Source organism: Neoarius graeffei, chromosome 3, assembly GCF_027579695.1.
Source record: "Neoarius graeffei isolate fNeoGra1 chromosome 3, fNeoGra1.pri, whole genome shotgun sequence".
NCBI lineage: Eukaryota > Metazoa > Chordata > Actinopteri > Siluriformes > Ariidae > Neoarius > Neoarius graeffei.
In genome coordinates this window covers 116103790-116130303 of record NC_083571.1, presented here as the reverse complement: position 1 = coordinate 116130303, position 26514 = coordinate 116103790, and the positions used below count along the sequence as shown (strand labels likewise).

The 26514-nt window shown below is 41.4% G+C and overlaps 1 protein-coding gene across 2 annotated transcripts in view; it reads right to left on the bottom strand.

The window, feature by feature from the left end:
• The window catches only part of acbd3 (acyl-Coenzyme A binding domain containing 3), a 35455-nt gene extending 14171 nt beyond the window's left edge, over positions 1-21284 (bottom strand). For both annotated transcript variants that reach the window (XM_060917956.1, XM_060917957.1), the window contains exons 1-4: positions 20952-21284; positions 14534-14675; positions 10190-10330; positions 2593-2751 (exon numbers count right to left, since the gene is read on the bottom strand). In XM_060917956.1, coding sequence (XP_060773939.1) covers positions 2593-2751; positions 10190-10330; positions 14534-14675; positions 20952-21219 — 710 coding nt within the window. In that variant the 5' untranslated portion in view covers positions 21220-21284. The remainder of the gene's footprint in view (positions 1-2592; positions 2752-10189; positions 10331-14533; positions 14676-20951) is intronic.
• Between the last annotated feature and the right edge of the window lie 5230 nt (positions 21285-26514).

Here is a 26514-nt window from a genome sequence, read left to right as displayed (position 1 = left end):
ACGGTGAACTCACTACCGTACATAGTCCACTATATAGTGAGTAGTGAGTGATTTCAGACACGGTGAGGGAATTTGGCCTCTGCGTCACCTCATATTTGTTCCCCGGTTAATCAGGAAGTCATGGATTACAGCTTGAAAGTTCCTACACACTCCAGTCTACTAAAAAATACTGTACAATTTAAATGGGAAAAACATGCTTCAGTTAACCCTAGATTGTGTCACTATAATTTCCAGAGGTGCCAATAATAGTGGCGTGTTTCTGTTGACAATTTAAAATAAATCTGAGGGATTTGTTTTTCTCTGAGTAAATTTCTTCCATTAAAGGTTGGATTTCTCTCATTTTTTCAGCAGGAGATGAAGCGACTTCACCAAAAGGAAGAATTTTTTTCCCTAACCTTTACAAGTGGTGCTAATAATCGTGGAGGGCAGCGTGTACGGCAAATAAAAGGATTCTGATTCGTAACAGGATGAGTGATATTTAAAAGTGGGATGTCCAGAATTTTAATGTAAAATGCATGAATAACTGCTCTGAGGTCATTCTTCGGGCCAGCGTTTTGCCTGGTATCATTTCCTATTGGAAGTGAAAGATGAACAGGACACGCCTCAGTGATGTTGACAAAAACAAAAAAATAGAACCATAACTATGCATTTAAAAATAAATAAAATAATTTACAAAACCCTCTTTCAATTCAAAATGACAAACCATAAACTATTAAAAAAAAAAACCATGTGTCATAAATCCTAGGGTCACAAAATGGAAACCGTGTCACCTTCCACACACACTCAAGTTTTAAATCACTGGATAAAAAGCTTAATGTTAACTTCCGGACTTAATCAGTGTAGCCTTTAATACCAAACTTGAGATTGTTGAATTTTTTCTCCTTAAAGCAGATACGCAGAGCCATGGCCTCACTTTCGTTTATAAACGCCTTGAGACCTCAAGAATGGCACAGGAATAGTTTTAAGCATCAACAATGAATCTAACATAGTAATTTTTACGGTTAAAGTGACTTATATAGGTAGCGGTCTGAGTGAATGACCTTGACGTCACAGCAGGAAGTCTATCGCTCTCATCGCCATTTCCGCTATACTAAAACACAGCGCTGACTGCAACTCCGATCCTCCATTTTGAGCTAATTTATCGCCATGCCACGTAGATGTGTTGCTGGCGGGTGCAGCAACACGACAGAAGGTGGATTTACGTTGCATTCACGGCCCAAGAATGTTCAATCTGCAAAGATTTGGATGCGTTTTGCAAGAAGCTCACGGGCACACTGGGCGCCTATGAAGTGGTCTCTCCTCTGCTCTGCACATTTTACTGAGGACTCGTACGAGACCTCTGATCTGTTGAGGAGCGTTGGCTATAAGGCTGTACTGAAAGAGGGTGCAGGACCAACAATTAAAGAAAAACAAGAAGAGGAAAGTATTTATTCATTTATTTATTTATTTAAAAAAAAAAAAAGTGAGTTCAGTTGCTCCAGTCCTCCTGGAGCGTAAGCCGAGGGTTGTTGGTAAAACCCGGGATGGAACGGGACGGGACATATCGCTCGGGCAGTGACCTCCCCGTGGTTGTTGCTAAAACTGGTGACATCCCGTTCCGTCATGGATTTTAGTAATTGCCTGAGCTGAGCAGTAATGGCGGAGTACACAGTATGGAGAGAATGAGTGAAGCAGCCATCTTATTTCTAAACTGGATATCGCTGCCATCTCGCCCTTCTGTGGAAGAAGCGAATGAACGGAGAACTGAACAAACAACTGAAAGTCAGATTGTTTCAAAAACAAATCGGCCACAAGCTCGGCCTTCAAGAAGCGAGAACGCAGACGAGTAAGCTCCGACTCTCATTTGGATACAAAACATGTTTTCCTGCATTTAGATTAATCCATATCACTTGTATTGTGTGTTTAAGTTAGCAGTATAAGATTATTTAATTTGCTTCAGAATGTGATTGTCTCGGTTCATCTGATTATTTAATGAGCCTTTTACGTTTTATCAGTGAAAATGCATGCGTGTACATGTCTGTTGCATAAGTTATAGCACCCATCCTGTTTTAATGACTTCACAATCAGTGAAGTCAAATCAGTCTTAGTTGAGCAAGTCGGTAACGCTATTTCTTACTTTCACTATAAATTATTTATAAGACTTTGGTCTATAGCTGTAAAAGGCCTCGGCCTTAAAACCGGTTCCCGCTGTGACGTCACGCACTCGGCTGGCTGGCTCAGCTCCAGTGGCAACTTTGCGGTCGATTTTAACTCTCAAAAATATATATTTTTGTTCCTATTTATACAGCATACAAGAGTCAAGGATGGAGATACTATCCACTCAGAAATGTATTTAAAAATAAAAAAAGGTTCCTCATATCTGCTTTAAGAGCTGCATTTTGTGCATTTCTGGGCCAACGTAGTGCTAAATGGCTAAAACTCGCATCCCTGAGTACACTCCACTAAAATCATTGTTCACTGTCTAGTGAAGCAAGGACATGAAACACACCCCCTTCCCTGAAGGAGCTGCCTCAGAGACAGCAGTCACGACAAAACAGGCGTCAAAGAAGGAGAAAGGCTTTCATTCGAGTGCTTACGATTCTTCTCACTCACTTCTGCTGCTCCACACGGAGTCTCTCCTCCTCAACCTGCCTCCTCTGTTCCTCTTCTCTCCTCAGTCTCTCCTCCTCCTCCCTCCGGCGCCGCTCCTCCTCCTGCAACTGACGCGCCCGTTCCTCCTCCTCTTGGCGCCGCTGCTCCTCTTCCTCCCTCCTGAAACATACAAACACACATCGCACATAAAACCTTTAAAACACAAGACGACATTTTGCACGTTTACATGGAAATGCACCGACAAGCGCGGCCTTTCAACTTTCCTGCTCAATCACATCCTGTTTTTTAGTAGTACCTTGGAACACACAGGCATACACACACACGTGACAGGAAAACAGCGAGATAGTAGGAAGCACAACAGGAAGCCTTCATCAGCACGTTTTTTTTTTAACCGAGAACGGAAAAATGTGTGGCACCCAAAACGGCTCGTCTGATTTTTTTAAAACAAATGTATTTATTTGCAGGGACCGGACGAGGCCTTGCGTCATCAAAAAGGTACAAACAAAGGACTTGTTGTGGTTCAAAATGTTATTCACTGAAATGTTTGGTCAGCAGAAACTAAAATCAGCAAAGTTTGCAACCGAAGATGAAATTCTCTCGAAACAGCAGTTACGGTTTCAGCAGGAGATGACAGAAAAGAGCGAGTGCGTGCTGGAAAATCAGACTGAAGAAAGTTTGGGGTCTCATTTCACACAATAGATAATCTTTTTGCTGAAAGATATTTCTGAGAATGACTTCCCATAACCTTTTTCAGTGTCAGTACTAATCACGGTCACGACAGGATGAAACGTATAACGGCTGTGAGAAAAGAAAAAGAGTCTCACGCTGAGCCTCGTGCTTTCGGCATCACGCTTTAATCCTTACGTAACGATCGATCACGATAGACTTTATATATTTAACGCAAACGTTTCTACAGTCTGTAATCACTGTCGCACCTCTGATATTTAACAGTTATTCCACGACATGGAGTTGTACATGAGCTGATCGCGGCTATAAGCCATGTACGATGAGACCGAGTGGAATAACTTATTCTATCCACAGTCACTGGATTTTCAGAAACGGAGCATTTTTATTTTTTGCAAATTCGATGAATAAAAACTTGATACAAAACGTCCGACGGAATATAAACAAACCGGTGAAATGACAGGAGCAATCTGTGAGAAATGTAATAATAATAATAATAATAATATTTGGGGAAAAAAAAATACTTTTATTCCATATTTTGTTGCTTTTTTGGGGTTTTGTTTTTGAGTTGAGTTTTTATTTCGTCCTCGGTTGGTTCAGCAACACGTGCTGCCATTTTGTTTTTCTCTACTCACTTCATATGAGCCGATATCCTAGCAGTAGAGTAGCCAATCAGAGCGCGCGATTGCTCATATCCAGTGAACGTGGACAGACACACACAGGGCCAATGATTTTCCGCGATGGCGGAAAACAGACGGAAATTACGGAATTTTTATAGTGAAACAGATTTTTGACTGCCAAACAGAATTTTTTGGAAATAATGGTTTAGTATATCTGCGCTTGTATTCATTTTTTCAACATTGCTCGCATGTCAAATTGTAACTGCCGCTAACGCCCAAGCAGACACGCCTTTCCGGTCAAGGCAGCTTTGTCGGTGACTGTGATTGGCTTGTGGCACACCTAGCCAACTAATGAGCTGCTTGTTTACAGATTCGCTCCCCGTGTTGCAACCAGGACGGCGACCGCGAAAAAGAAGCGAATGCATCCTATCAGTAGAGTTACGGCTTCTGAGCGTGAGAAGCAATTTCCAGACGATTTCTACGCCAACAATGACATTTTATTTTATAAGTTTTGTAACCAGGGCGGCACTGTGGTGTAGTGGTTAGTGCTGTCGCCTCACAGCAAGAAGGTCCTGGGTTCGAGCCCCGTGGCTGGCGAGGGCCTTTCTGTGCGGAGTTTGCATGTTCTCCCCGAGTCCGCATGGGTTTCCTCCGGGTGCTCCGGTTTCCCCCACAGTCCAAAGACATGCAGGTTAGGTTAACTGGTGACTCTAAATTGAGCGTAGGTGTGAATGAGAGTGTGAATGGTTGTCTGTGTCTATGTGTCAGCCCTGTGATGACCTGGCGACTTGTCCAGGGTGTACCCCGCCTTTCACCCGTAGTCAGCTGGGACAGGCTCCAGCTTGCCTGCGACCCTGTAGAACAGGATAAAGCAGCTACAGATAATGAGATGAGAAGTTGTGTGACCACAGCATTGATTGTCAGGGTTGACATGTGCAAGGACCACCTGAAATCCAAAAAACACGCGCTTTGGAAGAATTTGCGCCCCGATGCGGCATTCAAGCAAGTGACCCTTCCAATGTTGACGAGATCCAAGGATCTTCGAGACGACTTCATACTCGACTTTCTGAAAATGTGCACCATGGCAGATATTCCAATCGAGAAAGTCAAGATGATGAAGGGTTTCATGAAAAAAAAAAACCCACTGTCAACAGGGTGGGGCATTACCACAGGCGGCGACGCTAAGGCAAGTGCAGCGTCTTTTTGATTCCCATTTTGACGCGTTGAAGTCGATTGTATGTGATGTTCCCGTGTCCATCATCGCTGATGAGACAACAGATAACCAAGACCAAAGCATCCTGAATGTTGTGCCAAGGGTCCGGGGTCAATACCTCTTGATTGATGTCGTGAGGCTCGAGGCATGCAATCATTCGACATCGAGTCAAGCAGTCATACAAGCAGCGACTGGTCTACAGATAAAATGTGCCGATATTCTGGCATTTATCACTGATTCAGCAGCCCACTGCAACAAAGCCTTTGACGTTATCTCCTCCATTTTCTCAAACACGCTGCACATCCATTGCCTTGCACATATTCCGAATCTAGCAGGAGATGTGTTTGTAAAGTGGCCAGACTTCACACACACAGCTACCCTGGTGACAACGATAAAAATCAGCCTTCTTCAAAAAGCCAGGGTGGAAGAGTCGATACCTGCCTGAATATCTTCCACAGGACCAGGTCAAACTCCCTCCAGTACCAGTGTCAACTAGGGATGTTAACCGATGACCGTTTGACTGATGGTTAACCGAATCAACGTCAACCGGTTAATTTTTTGGTTGTCGGTTAAAAAAAAAAAAAAATCAAATCGTTTTGAAGTTGCCGATTTTGGAGCGGAGAACCTGGAATTCTGTGTTGTAAACGCTTGGGGCATGCCATGCGGTGTAAGGACGACAGCTTACAAATCAGAAACACCCATTCAGTCATGTCCCGCCCCAGTTGAAGACAGCTGCCACTTGGTGAAAGAAAAGTGTAGACACAGGCTTTTTAGCTTACAAATTACTATTCAGGGATGCAAACGGCGCGCCTTTTGGCGGATGCCGCCTTTTTCACGGCTGAATCGTGCAGATCAGATTTTTTTTTCTGGGGGGGGGGGGGGGGGGGGGGGGCGCGTTGGAGTGTCTGGATAATTTCATCAGAGTAAATTCTGTATTAAAATTACTAAATAAGCAAATGCTGTTACAGTCCATGAAACATAGGAAGTATGAGAAGAAAACAGTAAATCAGAAAGCTGCGCACATTTGCGCAGCTTCCGCGAAAACATGCGCAGCTTTCTGATTTACTGTTTTCTTCTCCTTCCTGTTTCATGGACTGTAACGGCATTTGCTCATTTAGTAATTTTAATACAGAATTTACTCTGATGAAATTATTCAGACACTCCAACGCCCCCCTCGCCCAAAAAAAAAAAAAATCGGATCTGCACGATTCAGCCGTGAAAAAGGCGGCATCCGCCAAAAGGCGTGCCGTTAACTCATAGGTTAACCGACTTTAACCGGCTAATGAGGCTCGGTGGTCCGTCAAGATTTTTTTTTAGTTTTCGCCATCCCTAGTGTCAACAAGGTATTTTATTGCAAGCTTATATATCAAAACGAAAAGAAAGGAATCCATTCTTTACAGCCATGCAAACACTGGCATTATTATTATTTTTTTTGCTGAGATAGTATACAATTCATTATGACATTAGGAATTTGGGAGCATTTTATTATACTCAAATTAATGTTGGTTATCATAGTATGTAACGACTGCTGAAATTTAAGGGTGCTGGATATTATTATTATTTACATGAAAATCTTATGTATTAATTTAGATTATATCCTAATAATGGAATTATAATCAGTATATAATTGCTATCATTACATTAGCCAGAAATAGTTAATATGAATAAGTTCATCAGTTTTACATTAAACGGTAGCTACATAGGTTTTGTTTTCTTAACCCCCCTGGTGGAATTCCTGGTTTGTAGCCATCATCTACCATGCTGCTCACATACATCTGTATGAAGGAGTTTTCAAAGGTTAGCCAAATTGTTCCGATTGGTAACCTTGCTATGAAATGAGTGTTTGAATTTTATTCATCTATCCTTGTAGAATTTAGAATTCAATCACACTTGGCACAAGTTCTAATATTTATGGTGTTAATCAGTATACCTTTGACTGTGGGCATATCATAGCTCTATCATAAGAGACTGACTGGCCCATTTCCAGCGTGACTATAATTTAAAATATGGATTTAAATTATCAATCATCGAATGATAAATTTACATGCGTATCTGTTTGATCTGTGAAAGAATTATACATCTCTATGTCACAGGGGAGAAAAATCAGGGCGTGGCCATTGAACAAAACCTGGAACTTGTGACACACAAGACCATTTATCCACAGATCTTAATGCAAGTTCACCTTGCGGCTGATCACCGTGCTGAACGGAACGGAGGCTTGTGCAAGATCTCAGGTAGGGCCTACCTGAGATCTGGCACAACGAAGGAATCCTTTGGTCTGAAGACTGACCAGCTTCTATCCAGGGTGAAGGAGCAAGAATGCAGAAAAGTGATGAAGTTCTTCCATGGGGTATTCCAGAAGTCGTTGGAGAAACTTGACAAACATTTTGATGGCCAGGCTGCTCGTGTTTTTGATCCCAACCAGTTGCATGACATCGGCGACCACAAGGCCATCCCAGCCTTCAGAGATCCAGATGCTACCTTGAGAGAGGAGTGGGAGATCTACGTCGAGAAGCAACAAGACAAGCTCCCTGAATCCGTTGCAGATCTGCTAGCCTTTTGGTCTGGCCTCCAGCAGAGGGTGCCAACATTGGCTCTGGTGGCCAAGGACGCCATATGGTTGCCAGTGGCGAGTGTGGACGTTGAGCGCTCCTTTTCCATGTATAAACATCTAAATGACAGAAGATTCAGTCTCACGGCGACCAACACTAAACAACTTATAATGGTCCATCATAATGGCGATATCGAGCAGCGTTTCTCGGTACTCAGAGTCCTCAATGATTGATCTGCAAGGAATATTCAGGACTGTCATTACACTCAAAGTTAAACTATTCTAGTCTGTGTTTTGTTAGAGAATATTGTTTCATGAGTTTGTGGTGGACTAAAAAAGATGGATCGAGAGTAATATTTTAAACAGTCAGTTATGAGTATTGTCATTACAGGCTCAGTAAGCATTACTCGTAGATTTTGTCTGCGGGACGATTTTTGGTGATCCTCATGGAAGAGCCACGGGAAGAGCGCGCTTTATGAGTTAAACCCATAATAATAATTAATCTCGAGGCTGATTCCTTTTTTGAACTTTTTTTCATTTTATTATTTTATTTCTACTATTGTTTAATTCTTATTTTTCTTCCCCAATTATTTTATGTAATTTTATTTTCTATTGTTTACTGTTTTGCTTTTACTTCTATAAAGCACACTGAACTGCCACTGTGTATGAAATGTGCTATAGAAATAAACTTGCCTTGCCTTACTGAGTATTAATTTATCAGTACTCTCAATATTATATTAAGATATTATATGCTATTATATTGCATATATTATATATGAGATGGGTTTTTAGTTAACGGTGATCCTACTTTCTTGATTTATCTGTTATCAGTATGTCAAGTAAAGTATTTTGAGTTGTCTCAATCTGTGATCCCACTTTCATTTTTTTTATTAATGCAATTTATCAGCTTCCTGTCAGAGTAATTGTTTTATTCTATATTTTTTTCATGAATGACTTCATCATGCAAAGGACCACTTGTGTCTGGAGATGCAATACTTTGAAACCCAAGTAAAATTATGCCAGCCAGAATTATTAAACTGGAGCCAAACAACAATTTTGAACTGAAATTGTGAAACGGAATTTTTCATTGTCCGAAACGGAAAAAGCCAGATTTTGAAACGGAAAATCATTGGCTCTACACATACAATATATAAAACGCACACACGACTTATACAAGAGTCGTCAGGAGATGACGAATCCCCCCCACATGAAACCCCACTCCAAATTTTCCTAAGTTGAATTGGTTGCCATGGAAATACAGAAAGAAAGGAAAAAAAAAATCTCATCCTAAAAATGTCAAAAGCCACAACTCCTCTAGTCACTTAACATAACTGTCAGGTTTCGTGAAAAAAAAAAAAAAAAATTCCTACTAGTTTTTGAGTTATGCTCCAGAAACTAAAATGTTTACAGATGGACAGACAGAGCAATAACACATTTTATATACTTTATTTGATTCCACATTACAAGTTAATATCAATAGGAACCAAATATAGTGAATAATCCCAACACTCTCAGGACCAAAAACATCCTGTTATGGCGATGCAGTCTCAGGGATACAGGAAGCATCTTCTCTTCCAGATGAACATGCTCCCTATAACTATTGATATGGAGCAGTATTTAGCTAGCTGTCTGGCACTTCTTTTACTTAATCCACTGACGTTAAGTCCACTGACCACCAACCTATGTACATGGCCTAGACTCCCAAAGACAAGCACAATGAGCAAGCATGTGTAACCATAGCTCTCAATGGCAGATACTAGAGGCTGGTATTTTAGTTTTTTTGTACAGCAAGATTCCTCCATGAACAGGTCAAAAGCACAAGCTACTTCAAAAAAAGAGTCTGACTGTTTTGTCGTCATGTGACAAGCAAATGATATCCGGTGTGTTTGCTATTCCTGAAAACGGGTTTGTGGATGAGTTGAACCAATGTGGCTTTACAGAGGTGTGTTTGTAGATCTGTTCCTGTGGAGTACGGGGAATCTGGACGGCGATGAGGTCCACCAGTCTGTCATGTCTGGCAGTATACAGTCCTTTATATAATGAACAACTGTTCATAATGTGGGCTACTGACTCCGAATGTTGTGGATGATCGTGTAGTATACAGAAAGGGGAATGGGTAGAGGGGAACCACAGAAAGAGATTATATTTAGGTGGGGAGAACCTGTAAACGAGCCTTCACACAGAAGGTGATGATCTCGTCGCTGATAGAGTTATTGATGTATATGGCATGTGATACAGAGTGGTCTGCACAGGTAAGTTTAGCCAGCTTTCCCTGGAGCTTCAGGCTGGACCAATACTCCATGTTGCGCTCCCTTTGAATGGACAAAAGGGTTTGCCTTGATGTTTTAGGCAGCAGGAGATCGGTAATGTTGTTATAATGCAGCCTGGCTTGAACCATGATTGATGGGTCATCCACCAGTGCACCAATACAGGTTGAAGGTGGGAGGTCCATTTTAATTCACACAGACACATTTTAATTTACGTTTACAGATGGACAGGCAGAGCGATAACACACACACACGACCTCACCTCTTCCTCTCTTGCTCCTCTTTTTCAATCTTGTGAGATGCGACGAACGGCGCGAATAAAGTACAGCATTTATTTAATAGCTTGACAAATTCCACCATGGCCTCGTCTTTCCCAATGTTCCCCAGCGCTGCCCATTCTTTCCTGAAAAAAAGAAAAACACACGACAACGCAAAGCGTGGGTAACTGCAGTACAGTTAGATCATCATCCTTATAACTTCAACATCAGGCCATTATTAAAAAAGGTTCTGTTTCCGGTCCACCGGCCGGGTGAGTGCCGTTTGTGCGGGTGAAATTTTTTTTAAACGCCGGTTTTGACATTTTTTTCGCGTTCGTAAATCTAAAATCGAACTTGACATTTCCGCATTCCCAGGGCTTTCCACTAAGGCTCATACTAGCCAGCCATGACAAATAAGTAGCTGGGGGGGGGGGGGTTTAAACACAAAAACTCCTGTGCACGCAGTTCCCAGGGTTAAGTGTATTTTCCACAGACCATTTATTCATTTATTCACTTTACTCAAATACAAAGTAAAATGGCAGTAAATCTTCTTTCTTTTCTTGCGTATTGCATCATGAGGCGTTCCTGGCTTGTAAATCTCTTATTTTCGGTGCATGACACATTCACGCAGCTGAGCATGTGCCGAGTGCGCGCGCACACCGCATGTTGGGGCGCGGATGAGTTACTCTCCCTTGATCAACGGTTCAGTTTGACATTATTGTCAGTCCGTTAGATAAACATTTAATTTTATTAAAATCGAAAATTAATATTTAGAGCCTGTGGGCTACAAAAATAGTCATTAAAGTAGCCGGCTGGACTTAATTGTGTGGCCGGCGCTTGTGGAAAGCCCTGTCGAATCAGCTCTGCGCATGCGCTGTGCGGCACAAAAAAATGGCAGCCACCATGAAGGAAGGAGATCCGGAGTTTTCAAACATTTGCTTAAGTGTGAAATCGCAAAATGGTATTCTAGCGAACAGCAAAATAGTAAAGATTCAGAAAAACAAATCATTCAGTGATCATTTTAATAGTGTAATTTCATCCGATCTAGGCCTAACGGTCGATTTAGAACTACAAAAAGTCCGTGTGTCGGACATTTTAAGTACCTTTGTAAAAGTTTTGCAAATGTTGCAGTCAGCATTTAAAACGCTAACTTAAAGTTTTTGTACAAGTTTCAGTTGATTTAACTGTCATTTTATTAAATGTGTCTGATTTTGTAATAAAAAAAGTACTGAAAGAAAAAGCAAACACAGCATTGCGATTTCTTATCCATCCATATATAATAAAAAAAATAAAAAATAAAAATCCCTCCCTCCCAACTAAAATTTTTTTTGCCCACCCGGTGGACAGGAAACGGATTTTTTTTAAGGATGGCCTCATGAAAAACTGAGAACCACTGATCATTAAAAACATTTCACTCAGGAAACAGCGAGTGAACAGGAGGAAAAGTAGTACGCAGTAGGAAACGATACACGACACTGATCGTGAACAGAGAGCTCAGATTTATGGGCAGAAAAGACTTGTATAAATTTGAACGACAAATCTGCAAATCTGACTACATGTGCAGCCTTCACGCACAGATGGTCGAAGAGGCATCTGCTAATATCCTCACACAACATCCCGATGAGTGGATGAGCAAAATATTTGCAAGGATGCAAAATCAACCCGAATAGAACATGATAGCAGATGAACCATCGAATTGTGTCGTGTATTTCACGTCAGTAAATCGCTGCATTGTGTTGTGACAGCGATACTGATAACGAGAGACGCAATGCAGTTACCAGTGTGTATTTATTCCCTTGTTTGACACCGCATGCCATGCACCAGAAACACCACCATGACATTTATTACAGTGCTGGGTGCCTGGTGTTCAGCAGTGAAACAGCACTTTCACTTTACATCGTTATTATAGAGTTACCATCCAATATCAAACTCGATACCTCAAACAGCTGCCTGGTTACATCTCTCACGGCCACGCACGCCGCACAATTAGGACTAACGACCATGCACCTGTTCCTGATTAGAGCGCAATCATAGCGCAGTTATTTATAAAGGACTTTGAATTTTGTGTCGCTTTTCTGGTTTTGACCCTGTTTGTGTTTATGGACTACAAGTATCCTGTCCGTGTCCCACTCCACCACTGCCTGTTTTTCAACTCTGTCTACATTCTATTCATATGAAACTAGAGCGGCGGCTACGATTATCGACACCTTTTCAGATTTGCCAATAATTAAAAAAAAAAACAAAACTATTTTACAAAGGTGAGTTTCAGTTACAACAGTTATTATTGGTTAATTAATCAACCGGAAGATCTTGTCGTCTGATGAGACAGCTCGTTACCCGAGACTGAATTTTTTTTTTTAGCACAAAACCCAGACGTTATCATCGCAGGTGAGCATGGTGGAAAGATCATGGACGTGTTTTTACTGATCAAATTCACTGATATTTCATGATCTCCTTGTTAAAACCTACTTTGTTTCTTACTCTTTCATTTGACAGTTACCATTTTGTATCTAAACGTGCGTTTGCGAATCACGTGAGATGTCAATAATAGTGATCACTTTCACCAGTGTCCACCATTATCGACACCCTGTGGGATTAAGGGACATTTACAACTGTTATGGATCGATCTTTGGGTCACATTGTTGAAGTACATTAAAATAAAAAAAAAAAGTGCTGCGATTTATAATTTTTTTTCTGATTCATAACAGAATGGAATGTTTATAGAGTATTTGGAATCTGACTGCAAAAAATAGAATCAGAACAGAATCAAATTCTGAGCATATTAAAAAAAATTTTTTTTACATACTTGAAATATTCAGATTTTTCTATTCCATTTAGAAAATATACATATATTTTGCATTTTGTTGTAAATATCAACCACATATTACAATGTCGGGAGACATTGTATATTTTGGTTTGAGGAATGAGATGCGACCTTTGACCTGAAGTTTCATGTGGTTACAATGTCGACTCCCTGTTGACGTTTATTAGTAAACTACAAAACTACAAACAACAACGAATGATGAACAAAATGTGATCTACGGAAATACTTAAAGTGGAACAAAGATTTTCTGACGCAGGTTAAACATTATCACTTCATTTGTTTACAAACATTAGAATTACTTCCTCATTTACATAAACACCCACATCCATATATTTATATAAAAGATATTTTGTACTAAATACAAGTCTATGGAAAACAAGTTTTAAATGAAAACTAATGTTTTGTTAATTTAATATCACATACTGGTTATTATTTTTTTTAAATAAATAATCTGGATGTCGATAATTGTGTAACAGGGTCACATGATCTGATACGCCAAGTAATCAGGAATCAATTTTTTCCCCCCAGTGGAAGTTTGAGTAATTATTCACGCACAATTTACATATTGAAAGTCTTTTCTACTTTTGCAACGGCCAAAAGATCGTTAAGGTGTTGATGATTGTAGCCGCCGCTCTAGCTTTATATGAAACTGTGATGAATATTTTCTGTAAAACGTGTTAGTAAATAATCCCACATTTAAAAAAGGCAAATTAAAAATAAGTGCTTTTTAAAAACCCATCTATCTGATGGAAATAAAAATACAAAATTTTGTTGTCCGGTCATTAAGTGTTTGAGATACATCGCCTTGTACTTATGGTCGGGTTCCCTGTGGTCGTACTCGGACGTCGCTGGACATCGTACGGTCAAAAGCCATCAAAAATCAGGCTGATGCACGAGCATACTCTCTGCAGTCTGGGGCTCCGCGCTGCATGCAGGCAGCTCCGCAGTACCGCAACTTTGAACACTTGAGGGAGGAGAAGTGCAAACCTGGACGTAAAGCAAGAATTAAAAAGATTCGAGCAGAGAGATCTGACCAAAAAAGGACAAAGTACTGGAGAAAATAACAATAATATTTAGTTGTTCACTCTGTACTTGAATATCATTTTTAACAAGATTATGCTTACATTTAGCTCACACATCCCCCGAACTTTGTTCAGGCTCAATCCCGGATCCTTGGCCACCGTCGCTATACCGATGACGCACGTCTCGCGCTAACTGACCCATTTTGCTAATGTGCCAGTTCTGGCTTGGGCCGAGTGCTTAAACGAGGATATGCTTAATATCAGTTTACTATATTTATTACTGAAGCCACCTAAAGCTTTCATCTGAAAACAGTCAAGATTTTTTTTTTTTGTCTGAAAAAGAAAGATTTTGCTCCAAAAAAATTTAAACAGGCCTACAACGACGAGTCAAATCGGACACTTTACAAACAATACTGGTCCCAATGAGAAATATCATGAAAACTTTTTTTTTTTCCCCTCCAAGCAGCCGTCTCCTGCACCAGTCATATACACGTCAAGCTTACCTGCGGTCGTTTCCGAGCACGTCGAAGAAGCCCACCTCAGGGGAGGCATCGGGATTGTAGGGCCCCTGAGACACCTGCTTATGGAGAGCCACCAGACGCAGCTTCTCCTCATATGTAGGGTGGAAGGCCTTTCCATCTTTTTCTGTGGGCAACAAATAAGATTTATTTTTTTCGCGGTCCAAATCCTGCGCTCTGATAGGCTGGCGAGCGGGTCCGTATCCTACGGTATGGACTTCGGTTACAGACCTCTGGCGACTCGCTCGTTCACAACAACAACAAACATCGTAGCAATTTTTGCCAACATTTATTTTCGCATTTCTCAGGAGAATAGCATTAATTTTACAGCATGGATAGCGATAACGACAGTGTTCACAGCGAAAGCGAGTTTTACTCCCCTGAGGAAGAAGAAATAAAAGAAAACATTTCAGGAGAAAGCTATAAACCTCTAACTGCTGCCAACGCCGAGCAAAAACATGGCTGAATCCTGAATGACTCCTATTTGTATAAATAGGGGACTACATAGGCGGCAAAATGTTGGTTTTTCCTGTCATGGAAGTGCACTTGTATACCGAGGAGGAAGCATTCAAAGGATTCAAAATGGCGGCTTGGCTCGGTTTTCCCTTTCAGGCGCTCTTGTTTTCTGTTGGAATATGGTAAAGAAAAAAATAAATATATGATTTACCAGCTTAAAAGAACAGTCCACCGTACTTCCATAATGAAATATGCTCTTATCTGAATTGAGACGAGCTGCTCCGTACCTCTCCAAGCTTTGCGCGACCTCCCAGTCAGTCAGACGCAGTCAGATGCGCTGTCACTCCTGTTAGCAATGTAGCTAGGCTCAGCATGGCCAATGGTATTTTTTGGGGCTGTAGTTAGATGCGACCAAACTCTTCCGCATTTTTCCTGTTTACATAGGTTTATATGACCAGTGACATGAAACAATGTTCAGTTACACAAATCGAAACGTGGCGATTTTCTATACTATGGAAAGTCCGCACTATAATGACAGGCGTACTAACACCTTCTGCGCGCTTCGGCAGCGCATTGATATCTGAGCTCCGTATAAACCTATGTAAACAGGAAAAACATGGAAGAGTTTGGTCGCATCTAACTACAGCCCCAAAAAATACCATTGGCCATACTGAGCCTAGCTACATTGCTAACAGGAGTGACAGCGCGTCTGACTGCGTCTGACTGACTGGGAGGTCACGCAAAGCTCGGGGCGGTACGGAGCAGCTCGTCTCAATTCAGATAAGAGCATATTTCATTATGGAAGTATGGTGGACTGTTCCTTTAAGGTCGGTCCGTATGGTGAAATACCGTGACCTCGGCCTTGCTCAGTACTTTCAAGACCTCAGTCACGGTATTTCACGAATCGGACCTCCCAGCTGGTACATAACATTTATGTCTTACATGAAACTGGGTTTGGGATGTGCTTCATGTTACGTGATGCTCGGAAGATGTGGACGGTGCTGCAGTTATATAATTACATTCCGCTGAACGGACACAACACAGAAAACCAATGTACAAGCTCCTGGATCTGTGGTGATCAATATTTAACCCAAAGTCATATAAAGTACCAGTCAAAAATTTGTACACAGCTTCTGAGTCAATGTTTTTTCTTTACATTTATTAATTAAAAGTCACTTCATGTCAAAGTAATGATGGATGCCGTTTCTCTTTACTTAGTTGTTCGGTTCTTGACGTAATATGCACGGATTACTACAGTTGTGGTGTAGAATAGGGCCGTTTACTGCATTTTTATTATTTGATCTCAAACGTATTCAGGCAGTAAGAAATTGCACGAATCAACTTCTGACGAGGCACACGTTAACTGAAAAGCATTCCAGGTGACGACACGACCTCATGAAGCTGGTTAAGAGAATGACAATAGCGTGTAAAGTTGTAGAGTCTGAATCTGTTTTACAGACTTGGTAACAGATCTTAAGATTATTCAAGTGTAAAAGCACTTGAGTGCAAATTCCATAAAAACAAACAATGTAGGAGTCATGTACAGCCCCTTTTATAAACCACAACCAGTGTAAGCTTCTAGTCCAAGGAACCGGAGTAGGGCAATTCCATGTAAATGTCAACCTCACCATGCAAAATTAAAGCAACATGTAATACATCAAAACCACTCCCAGAGATCTCACCTAGGCCTGTATTTTACAGATGTGAATAAATTGAACCAATCTATAACCAACCTAATATGTCACGGTCAGTCTTTCTTTCTTATAATGTAAACCCCAAGCTAAAATCAACTTTGATCATGTACAATTCTATATTATTGCCACAAGCCACAGAAATGTATGCTAAAATCCACAAAACAGCAAAACAATAGCCATCCTAAATATTATTTAAGAACTTTGATAGTTTTAGCTGATATTTAGAGAGTTTTTCAAAGGGTTATGGTGGTTAAATTGCTGATTTTCTAAACATACGCCATGTCTATTTCAGACGCGTCACATCCGTAACGGAATTTCGTCCCATCCATAACGCTGACTTTTCCTTCCGAAACTCTGCATGAAATACAAAATATTTTAAACAAAGATTTTTTTAATATTCACCTTGGACCCCTCTATCAAATGGATATCTCCATTTCGACATTAGGTTTACAATTTCACAGAGTTTGATAAAAATGTACAGTCACCCAAGAAAAGTGATACTTTTTGTGTCACATCCATAACGCATCTTTTATTGGCGTTTTCTGGCATGCCCTAGATGTACTATGGGAATTGTTCTTGTTCTATCACTTCTGCAGTATGGTACAGCCTTAAAATATGCAACACCTGTTTAAATACTGGGAGACAATAAAACATGCACTGGGTCATCTGTTGCCATTTTGAGTTCAAGTGTCACGTCCATAACGCTGGAATTGCTCAGTAACAGAAAGTCTAAAGTTTCAGAAAGTAAATACAAAGTGAAAACAAAATCAGTGAAATTTAGTTGCGTCTGAAATGTGGTGATTGTGATATCTGTTTATTTCTGTAATATCTCACAAAATATCAGGCCATTCTGTGGCTGGGAAGTTATTTAATTTGAGGGGATTAAAGCAAATAATGTGCATGAAATCGCTCGCTTCGCGCAGTCAAGCAGACAGAGGAAGTCCGTGTGCACATGCGCAGGTTTACCTTCTTCTTCTTTTGGGTTTTACAGCAGCTGGCATCCACAGTGTTGCATTACTGCCATCTACAGGTTTCCCTTTGAGCGTGCACTGACAGTTCCATCATTCTGTCGCTAAACGAACAACTGATCACACCGAGGTGCTCGCTGAGCGCCAATATTTATTAGTTTGGTCCTGCGTTTCCTTTCCTTCGTATAGAACATAACGTCTTTTCTTCTCGCTTTCTTTCCATTACTCTAGTCGCTCTTTCACGTTTCATTCGCACACTCACGTCTTCCATTTTTCTCTCTTGTTTCAAATTTGTATCCCACAATGCCTTGCGTGAACGGGGAAAGCCCACCACGTGATGCATGATGTAGTATCTTGAATTGGTTCATGGTGAAGCAGGAAAAAATAGCGGAGAATTTAGAGCTACGTGGAGATAAATTCATTAATTGTTCTATTAAAAAAAAAAATGGAAGTCTGATTCGAATTCAGTAGCTTTCAGTCACTAAGCAAAAATAATTTGATGTCGGGGAAAATTCTTTTTATGACGTACAGTTGAAAAATCTGAAAGGCAGTCTAGCTTTAACCCTTTACACTCTCAGGACACTATGTGCGGCCCAGAGCTACAGTCTCACTCTTTCACTGTCGTTACTGATTAATATACTCAGTCCAGGGTTCTCCAGAAAATCTGAAGTAACCGGCTTTAAAAAAAAGGAGTCGGTGGCTGTGGAATTTGCAGCAGCGAAACGCAGTCCTGACTTTACAGTAAAGGTGTTCAGGTGTAATGCAAATGTTGCATCCTGAGTGTTCATTAAACATTACTCAAAATAACACACTTATCATAAATCATTTCCTTTAAAAAGCAACACCTTGTGCATACAGCATGCCTGGCATCACGCCTGCTTCACCACCTATTTTACATTAACCATAATCCGTTATACACGCTGATGGCAAAAGTTTGTGGACACATGACCATCATCCTCATGTGCTTTTTGAACATCGCGGTCTTCGTTTGCAGTTATAATAACCTTCACTCTTCCAGGAAGTCGTTCCACTAGATTCTGGAGCGTAACTGTGGGGATGTGTGTTCGTTCAGCCATAAGAGCATTAGTGAAGTCAGGTGGTGGTGGGTGAGGAGGTCTGGGGTGCAGTCACATGCAAAGGCAACAGTTTCCACCATACAGCATGATTTGTGATCGTGTGTGAAATAGTCACATATAAGGGGATATACAAAGACAAAAACCAAGTCTCCTGTATAGTACTGCATTAATCTCATCTCATCTCATTATCTGTAGCCGCTTTATCCTTCCACAGGGTCGCAGGCGAGCTGGATCCTATCCCAGCTGACTACGGGCGAAAGGCGGGGTACACCCTGGACAAGTCGCCAGGTCATCACAGGGCTGACACATAGACACAGACAACCATTCACACTCTCATTCACACCTACGCTCAATTTAGAGTCACCAGTTAACCTAACCTGCATGTCTTTGGACTGTGGGGGAAACCGGAGCACCCGGAGGAAACCCACGTGGACACGGGGAGAACATGCAAACTCCGCACAGAAAGGCCCTCGCCGGCCACGGGGCTCGAACCCAGGACCTTCTTGCTGTGAGGCGACAGCGCTAACCACTACGACATTTAATTTAATTTAAAAAAAAAAAGGCATGGCCCAACGTGTCAGAACCTGTTGGTCTTTCAGGTGAGTTACTAAAATGCAGAATGTTTTGTGAAAATAGGAAGGAACTGTACACTAACTAATGCTGCAGCGTGCAAGAGTGTCGTCATTTACTTCCATGCAACTCGAACGATGCTGTCAAACTGGATGTACAACACGACGAGAAGTGTGTGAGAGACATGTTGAAATGAAATCGCTCACTTTAGCCTTTTTTTTTTTGCAACAAGGCAGAAACTGTATACGTCTTAGTAACTGTTCACCTCATTTGCACATTATTTTCTTATTTTTCATCTTGTTTTAGTTAAACATCTTAGAATAGACTGTCTTTATTTAGCATTTACTTATTGAGTGCTTTAACTCCAAGCCAGATTCCTCCTACTTGCAACAATAAAGCTTTTTCTGATTCTGAAAACAAGTAATAAACAAAAACTCTACCCGGTCCCCCTCACGGTATTGTTGACTATTGTTTTAAAAGATACACCGGTTGACACGTGCAACCCTGTTAAACACCGTTGACAAGAGGAAGCATTCTGAATGCCCACGAACATGCCAGCGTCGCCGGCAGGGCAGCCAGAGCAGACTTCCCACCATGTTCGGAGTGAACGTACTTTTAGCCTTTCCAGTTTCTGGTAGATAGATATTTATTTAACAGATAATCCTGGCTTTATTTATATATTTGGCCATGGGTCATTAATTTGATCCGAACCCGAGAGGTGGATCTCCCCGTGGTTGTTGGTGAATGAATGAGTGTGTCTGTTCTCTCTCTCTCGTGCCTCGGACACAATCAGGTACAATCACAGCCAGCGCTGAACATTTTAAGATACTTTAAACCCCAAGACGATAAAAATAGAAGCTAATCTGGAAGTGTTGTTTCATGTCACTAGTGAGTGACTTCAGTGTGAAGCTTCTGATGCCTCGTGTTCAGGTCACTGTTTTGCCATGAGAGTCGTGTGTGCGTGTGTGTGTGTGTGTGTGTGTGAGAGAGAGAGAGTCGTGTGTGTGTGTGAGAGAGAGAGAGAGAGACTACATTTCCACATCAACCTTGCTTTTTTCCTGAATAATAAGCTGCTGTGTGGAGATGAGGAGCTGAGTTTGGTATGTGCAGTGTTTCTCGATGAGGCCGCTGGATCTGATTCTCCTGTGTAGTGGAAATGCGCGGCTCCTCTCTTCATTCACTAATTATCAGTTTAACACGTTAACCAAAATTAGAGCAGTAAAATAAAGTGGAGATTTGAGAAGGCAATCCTGTACAGTACAGTAATGTGGTGGGGCAGCGGGCTCTGCAGATCCTCAGCCACCGCGAGCTGCCTGTAGGGCGGAACTGAGGGAGAGTTTCTGCTCAACACACACACACACACACACCGCCAACACTGACACACACACACACACACACACACACACCGGACCTGAACGACACGGAAAGCTACAGCACACCACCCCGCACCCGGCTGCTAATGAAACGGTGACTAGCCACAGGAGCAGCAGCGCAGCTAGCTAGCATGCTAAGCGCCTCCGCGGAGGGAGTGAGGGAGACAGGAGGGCCGGCCGGCCGCAGGGGTTTTGGCCGCAGAGGTTAACACCGACACGAGCCCCGGGTTTAAACGGTTAAATCAACCTGAAGTGTAAAGAAGTACCTTTAAAGAACCTGAGCGCCAGGCCGTAGAGCTCCACTAACGGGAAGCCCCAGATCCGCTCCACAGAATTCTCGGCATTTTGCTCTGCGTCCTCCGGGCCGGTGCCGCTCGGCTCCGCGGCGCTGTGCCCGCCCGTGTGCGTCCCGAGCGCGTCCGCGTGATCCGCTTCCCCCTCCGAGTCCGGGCTGAGAGTCAAACCGTCGATGGAAACTTCGAGACGGCTCGCATTTCCACCGTTGAGGTCGCCGCTCTGAACCTCAGTCGCCATCGTGCAGAAACGTCAGCTGCTCCGGCCACGTACTTACTTCCGCTTTAGCGCTGCTCCTGCTTCTTCTTCAGAGAAGCGGAGAACAGCAGGAACGCGGACAGCGCCATCTAGCGACACTACCATCCTCTATCGCCATCTACCAACACTACTGCCGCCTATCGCCATCTACTGGCATTACAGCCATCTACCAACACTACTGCCATCTATCGCCATCTACTGGCATTACAGCCATCTACCAACACTACTGCCATCTATCGCCATCTACCAACACTACTGCCATCTATCGCCATCTACTGGCATTACAGCCATCTACCAACACTACTGCCATCTATCGCCATCTACTGGCATTACAGCCATCTACCAACACTACTGCCACCTATCGCCATCTACCAACACTACTGCCATCTATCGCCATCTACTGGCATTACAGCCATCTACCAACACTACTGCCATCTATCGCCATCTACTGGCATTACAGCCATCTACCAACACTACTGCCACCTATCACCATCTACCAACACTACTGCCACCTATCGCCATCTACTGGCATTACAGCCATCTACCAACACTACTGCCACCTATCGCCATCTACTAACACTACTGCCATCTATCGCCATCTACTGGCATTACAGCCATCTACCAACACTACTGCCATCTATCGCCATCTACTGGCATTACAGCCATCTACCAACACTACTGCCACCTATCGCCATCTACCAACACTACTGCCACCTATTGCCATCTACCAACACTACTGCCATCTATTGCCATCTACCAACACTACTGCCACCTATTGCCATCTACCAACACTACTGCTATCTATTGACATCTACCAACACTACTGCCATCTATCGCCATCTACTGGCGTTACAGCCATCTACCAACACTACTGCCACCTATTGCCATCTACCAACACTACTGCCACCTATTGCCATCTACCAACACTACTGCCATCTATCTCCATCTACCAACACTACTGCCACCTATCGCCATCTACTGGCATTACAGTCATCTACCAACACTACTGTCATCTATCTCCATCTACTGACATTACAGCCATCTACCAACACTACTGCCACCTATCGCCATCTACTGGCATTACAGCCATCTACCAACACTACTGCCATCTATCGCCATCTACCAACACTACTGCCATCTATCGCCATCTACTGACATTACTGCGGGAGGATCCAAGATGGCGGAGTGAGAGGCAGCACCTTTGCAGGCTCTGTAAAAAATATCATTTAGTCCCTGAATAGTGAGTTTTGCGCAACAACCTAAAACCTTCACTCGGGTATCTTTATCCACAGTACTTCCGCGAAACATCTAAACTTTCAAGAGGGTATTTTTTTGATACTGTCAAGAAGACGGCGTGCGTGCTGATATGTCCGACCACGACTACCATCTAACCGCTCTCCATGAGGCATGTGAGGACAGTGACACTGAAGATATTGAGGTAGATGAAAAATCTCCAAAAGAAACCAGAATTAACTTGACTCATACGCCAATTAAAAGTCCAAACCCCAAGAAAAGGAAGGGGAAAAACGACAAAAAGGAAGAGGGGAACATCAGCGCTGCCATTCTCCACGCAGTCCAGGCTCTGACTGGAAAAGTGGACGAACAGACTGTACTGCTGAAAAGCTTTGATAAACGCATAGAAGCTAATGCGATGGCTACAAGAGAGAACAAACAAGAAATTGCTCTGCTCCAGAAAAAACATTGACGAGCTCCACAAAGAAAATAGCATGCTTAAAAATGCATATGAGGAACAGGCTTGGTACAAGAGGAGATGGAACCTGAGGCTGATTGGTCTACCTGAAAAGGATGGAGAAAACACAAGAGAAATCATCATCGGGATACTCACAAGAGTTGTGCTGTTGTCTGTGGACTGGCTGCGAGACACCGTGGATACTGTCCACCGTTTGGGAAAGAAGAACACCGCTGCTACCTCAAACAACACGCCGAGGGCAATCATCATCCAGTTCGGGATGAGAACCGTCCGGGATGAAGTGTGGAAAAAATCGAAGGAAGCGCGAGTGTGCAGCGAGATGCATATTCGCTTCAGAGAGGAGTTCTCCAAAGAAGACCAGGAGACTCGTTCCAAGCTGTGGCCACTGGTTCAGGAAGCCAGGAAGAAGGGGAAACGAGCATTTCTGAAGGAAGGTTATGCTCTGATTGACAATCGCCGTGTGGACCCCGATTGAACAACTCTATAAGGTGTACCTTGCTACAATACGGGTACATTGACTTAGCCTGATGCTTATATTAATGTTCAGATATTTCGAGGGTTGTTGCAATAAATGTTAACGTTGAAATATGACAGGGACATATCAGTTACTCATTCCTGCACATCATTTTCTTCGTGCATACTTGATATTTAGTGAATGTTATCTTTTATTTTTTTAAATACTAGGGGATTAAAGAATAATGTGAAACGTAAGGCAACATTTCTTTTTTGTAAGGAGCAGAAGAGCAATTTTATTTTCTTGCAAGAGACTCATTCAGTGGAGGCTGACACTAATTTCTGGAAACAACAATGGGGGGACACTGCTTTCTTCAGTCATGGGACATCACATTCAGCTGGAGTAATGATCCTGTTCAACAGGTTTTCTGGGAATGTAATTAACCACATAAGTGACATCAATGGACATTGGCTAATGGTGGCGATTGAATTTAATGGTGCAAACTATATTCTGTTACGTGTATATGGTTATAACAAAAAGGCACAGAACAAACATTGTTATTCTTCCTTGAGTAGGCTGCTCGAGGGATGGAAAGTGACTTATATTACTGACAAAGTCATAGTGGGAGAAGATTTTTATTGGTCTCTGACCTCTGGTTGGATCGTTTTCCTCCAAGGGGACCTTGTCACTATTATGAGGAAATTATAGGTGAATTTATCTCAAAGGGAAGTTTAATTGACCATTGGAGAATGAGAAATACCAATACTAAACAGTATACTTGGTACTGTCCCGCTAACAATGGGGAATGCTCAAGGTTAGATTACTGGTTAATTTCTGCTAACCTAATTAATGAGGTCTTTAAATGTGAAATATCAGCATCACCCTTGACTGACAACTGTGCAATTTCGATGTCCTTTCGGTTGGGTGGGTTTGAGCTTATCTCTAACCCTTTATGGAAATTTAATAGTAGTCTTCTAGAACACGAGGAGTTTTGTAATGAAACCAAAAATTTGGTTAAAGAAATTAATGAATTAGAAATGTCACCTTTGAGTAAATGGGAGTGGTTTAAATTCAAAATTAAAGAAACTGCCATTAGCACAAGTAAATGCATTTCTAAAGTTAAAAAACAAAAACAACAAGACACTGTTAATGAGATAAATAAACTATGTCACAAAACAGACATCATTAGAAGAACAAGTCAGATTAAATAATCTGCAAAACCAATTAGATAATCTATATCTGGAAAAAGCAAAAGGGGCATTTATTCGCTCAAGAGCTCGTTGGTGAGAAGAAGGTGAAAAAAATACTTCCTATTTCTTTAGTCTGGAAAAACAAAGACAAACAAAAAAGAAAATTCACAAGTTACTTATTAACAATATTAGCATTGATAATCAAGACCAAGTCAATGAGGAAATAATAACTTTTTATTGCAACTTGTATAAATCCAAATTTTCAAAGGATGACTGTCAATTGTTTTGCTCAAAAATTAGGGAATGTAGCAAAAAAATTGATGAGAACTTTAGGCAACATATGGAGGAGGAGCTTATAATTGAAGAATTGGATATAGCAATCAGGCGGATGTCAAAAGGGAAGTCACCAGGACTTGATGGTCTGACTGTGGAGTTTTACGCCTGTTTTTGGAAAGATATCAGAGAAATGTTTTGCCTTCTTGGAATGTATTTCAACTGGACTCCTGTCTCCTACTATGAAACAGGGCATCATCACCTTGATCCCAAAGCCCAATAAGGATAAACTGTCACTCGATAACTGGAGGCCGATAACCTTACTACTGTATGTAATGATTACAAATTGTTAGCACATGTGTACTCTAATAGATTAGATAGGGGTCTAACAAATTTAGTTGATGAGTGTCAATCAGCTTTTGTAAAAGTCAAGAACATACATAACCATACCCGGCTGATTTAGATTTGTTAGATTATAGAGATTACATTAAAACAGATAGTTATGTGTTGTTTCTAGATTTCTTTAAGGCGTTTGATACCGCTGAACATCCCTTTTTGTGGAAAATGCTACACTTCTTGGGTTTTGGGGTTAAGTTCTGTAATGTTGTTGAGATGCTCTACACTGACATCAGTAGCTCTGTCTCTCTGAACCCTGGAGTGACTCCTAGATTTAAGGTGCTATGTGGTATTTGACAGGGATGCCCTATTTCCCTGAAGCTTTTTATATTGGCAACACAACTATTAACATTGCTTATCAATAATTCCAATGATATACAAGGAATTACAATTTTCAACAAAGAGTTTAAAATAAGTCAGTTTGTGGATGATACATCTATTTTTTTTTAAAGATAAATCAGTGGTGGATAAAACTCTCAATACGATCTCAGTCTTCTCCAAAGCATCCGGATTATCTCTTAATATTAAAAAATGTGAACTACTCCCTATCCACACAAGCTCTGACTCCTCTATTGCTTCAATTAGAATCTGAAGTTAAATATTGAGGATTAACGATATCTAAAATTTTAATTAGAAGAGAAGACACTAATATTTCTAAGCCTATATTAGATATGAAGAAATCACTCAGTCACTGGTTAACCAGAGACCTCACTATTTTTGGCAGAATCACTTTAGCTAAAGCGGAAGGTATTTCCAAACTGATTTATCCTTGCCACTCCCTGTATATTTCCTCAGAAAATATTAAGAAAGCCAACACAGTTATTTTCCAGTTTTTATGGAGGAATAAAACTCACTATATTAGAAGGTCCCAACTCATTAAGGAGTATGACAAGGGTGGTATTAAAGCTGCAGAATTTGAATCTATGATCGGCACCTTTAGAATAAACTGGATAAAATCTTGTCTGTCACAGCCAAATTCAATGTGGTTTCACATCCCAAGGTCTTTGTTTAAGAAAATAGGAAGTTTAGATTTTATTTTGAAATGTGATTTTGATGTGAACAGGATCCCTATAAAGTTGTCTAATTTTCATCAACAGATTCTTCATTTTTGGACAATGATATTCACCCACAATTTTTCTCCTCATAGTTCAACTTTATGGAACAACAGAATAATCACAATAAACAGGAAATCAGTCTTAATGGTATCATTTTAAGTTACACAGACTTTATAGAAAAATATAACTTAAATTGTA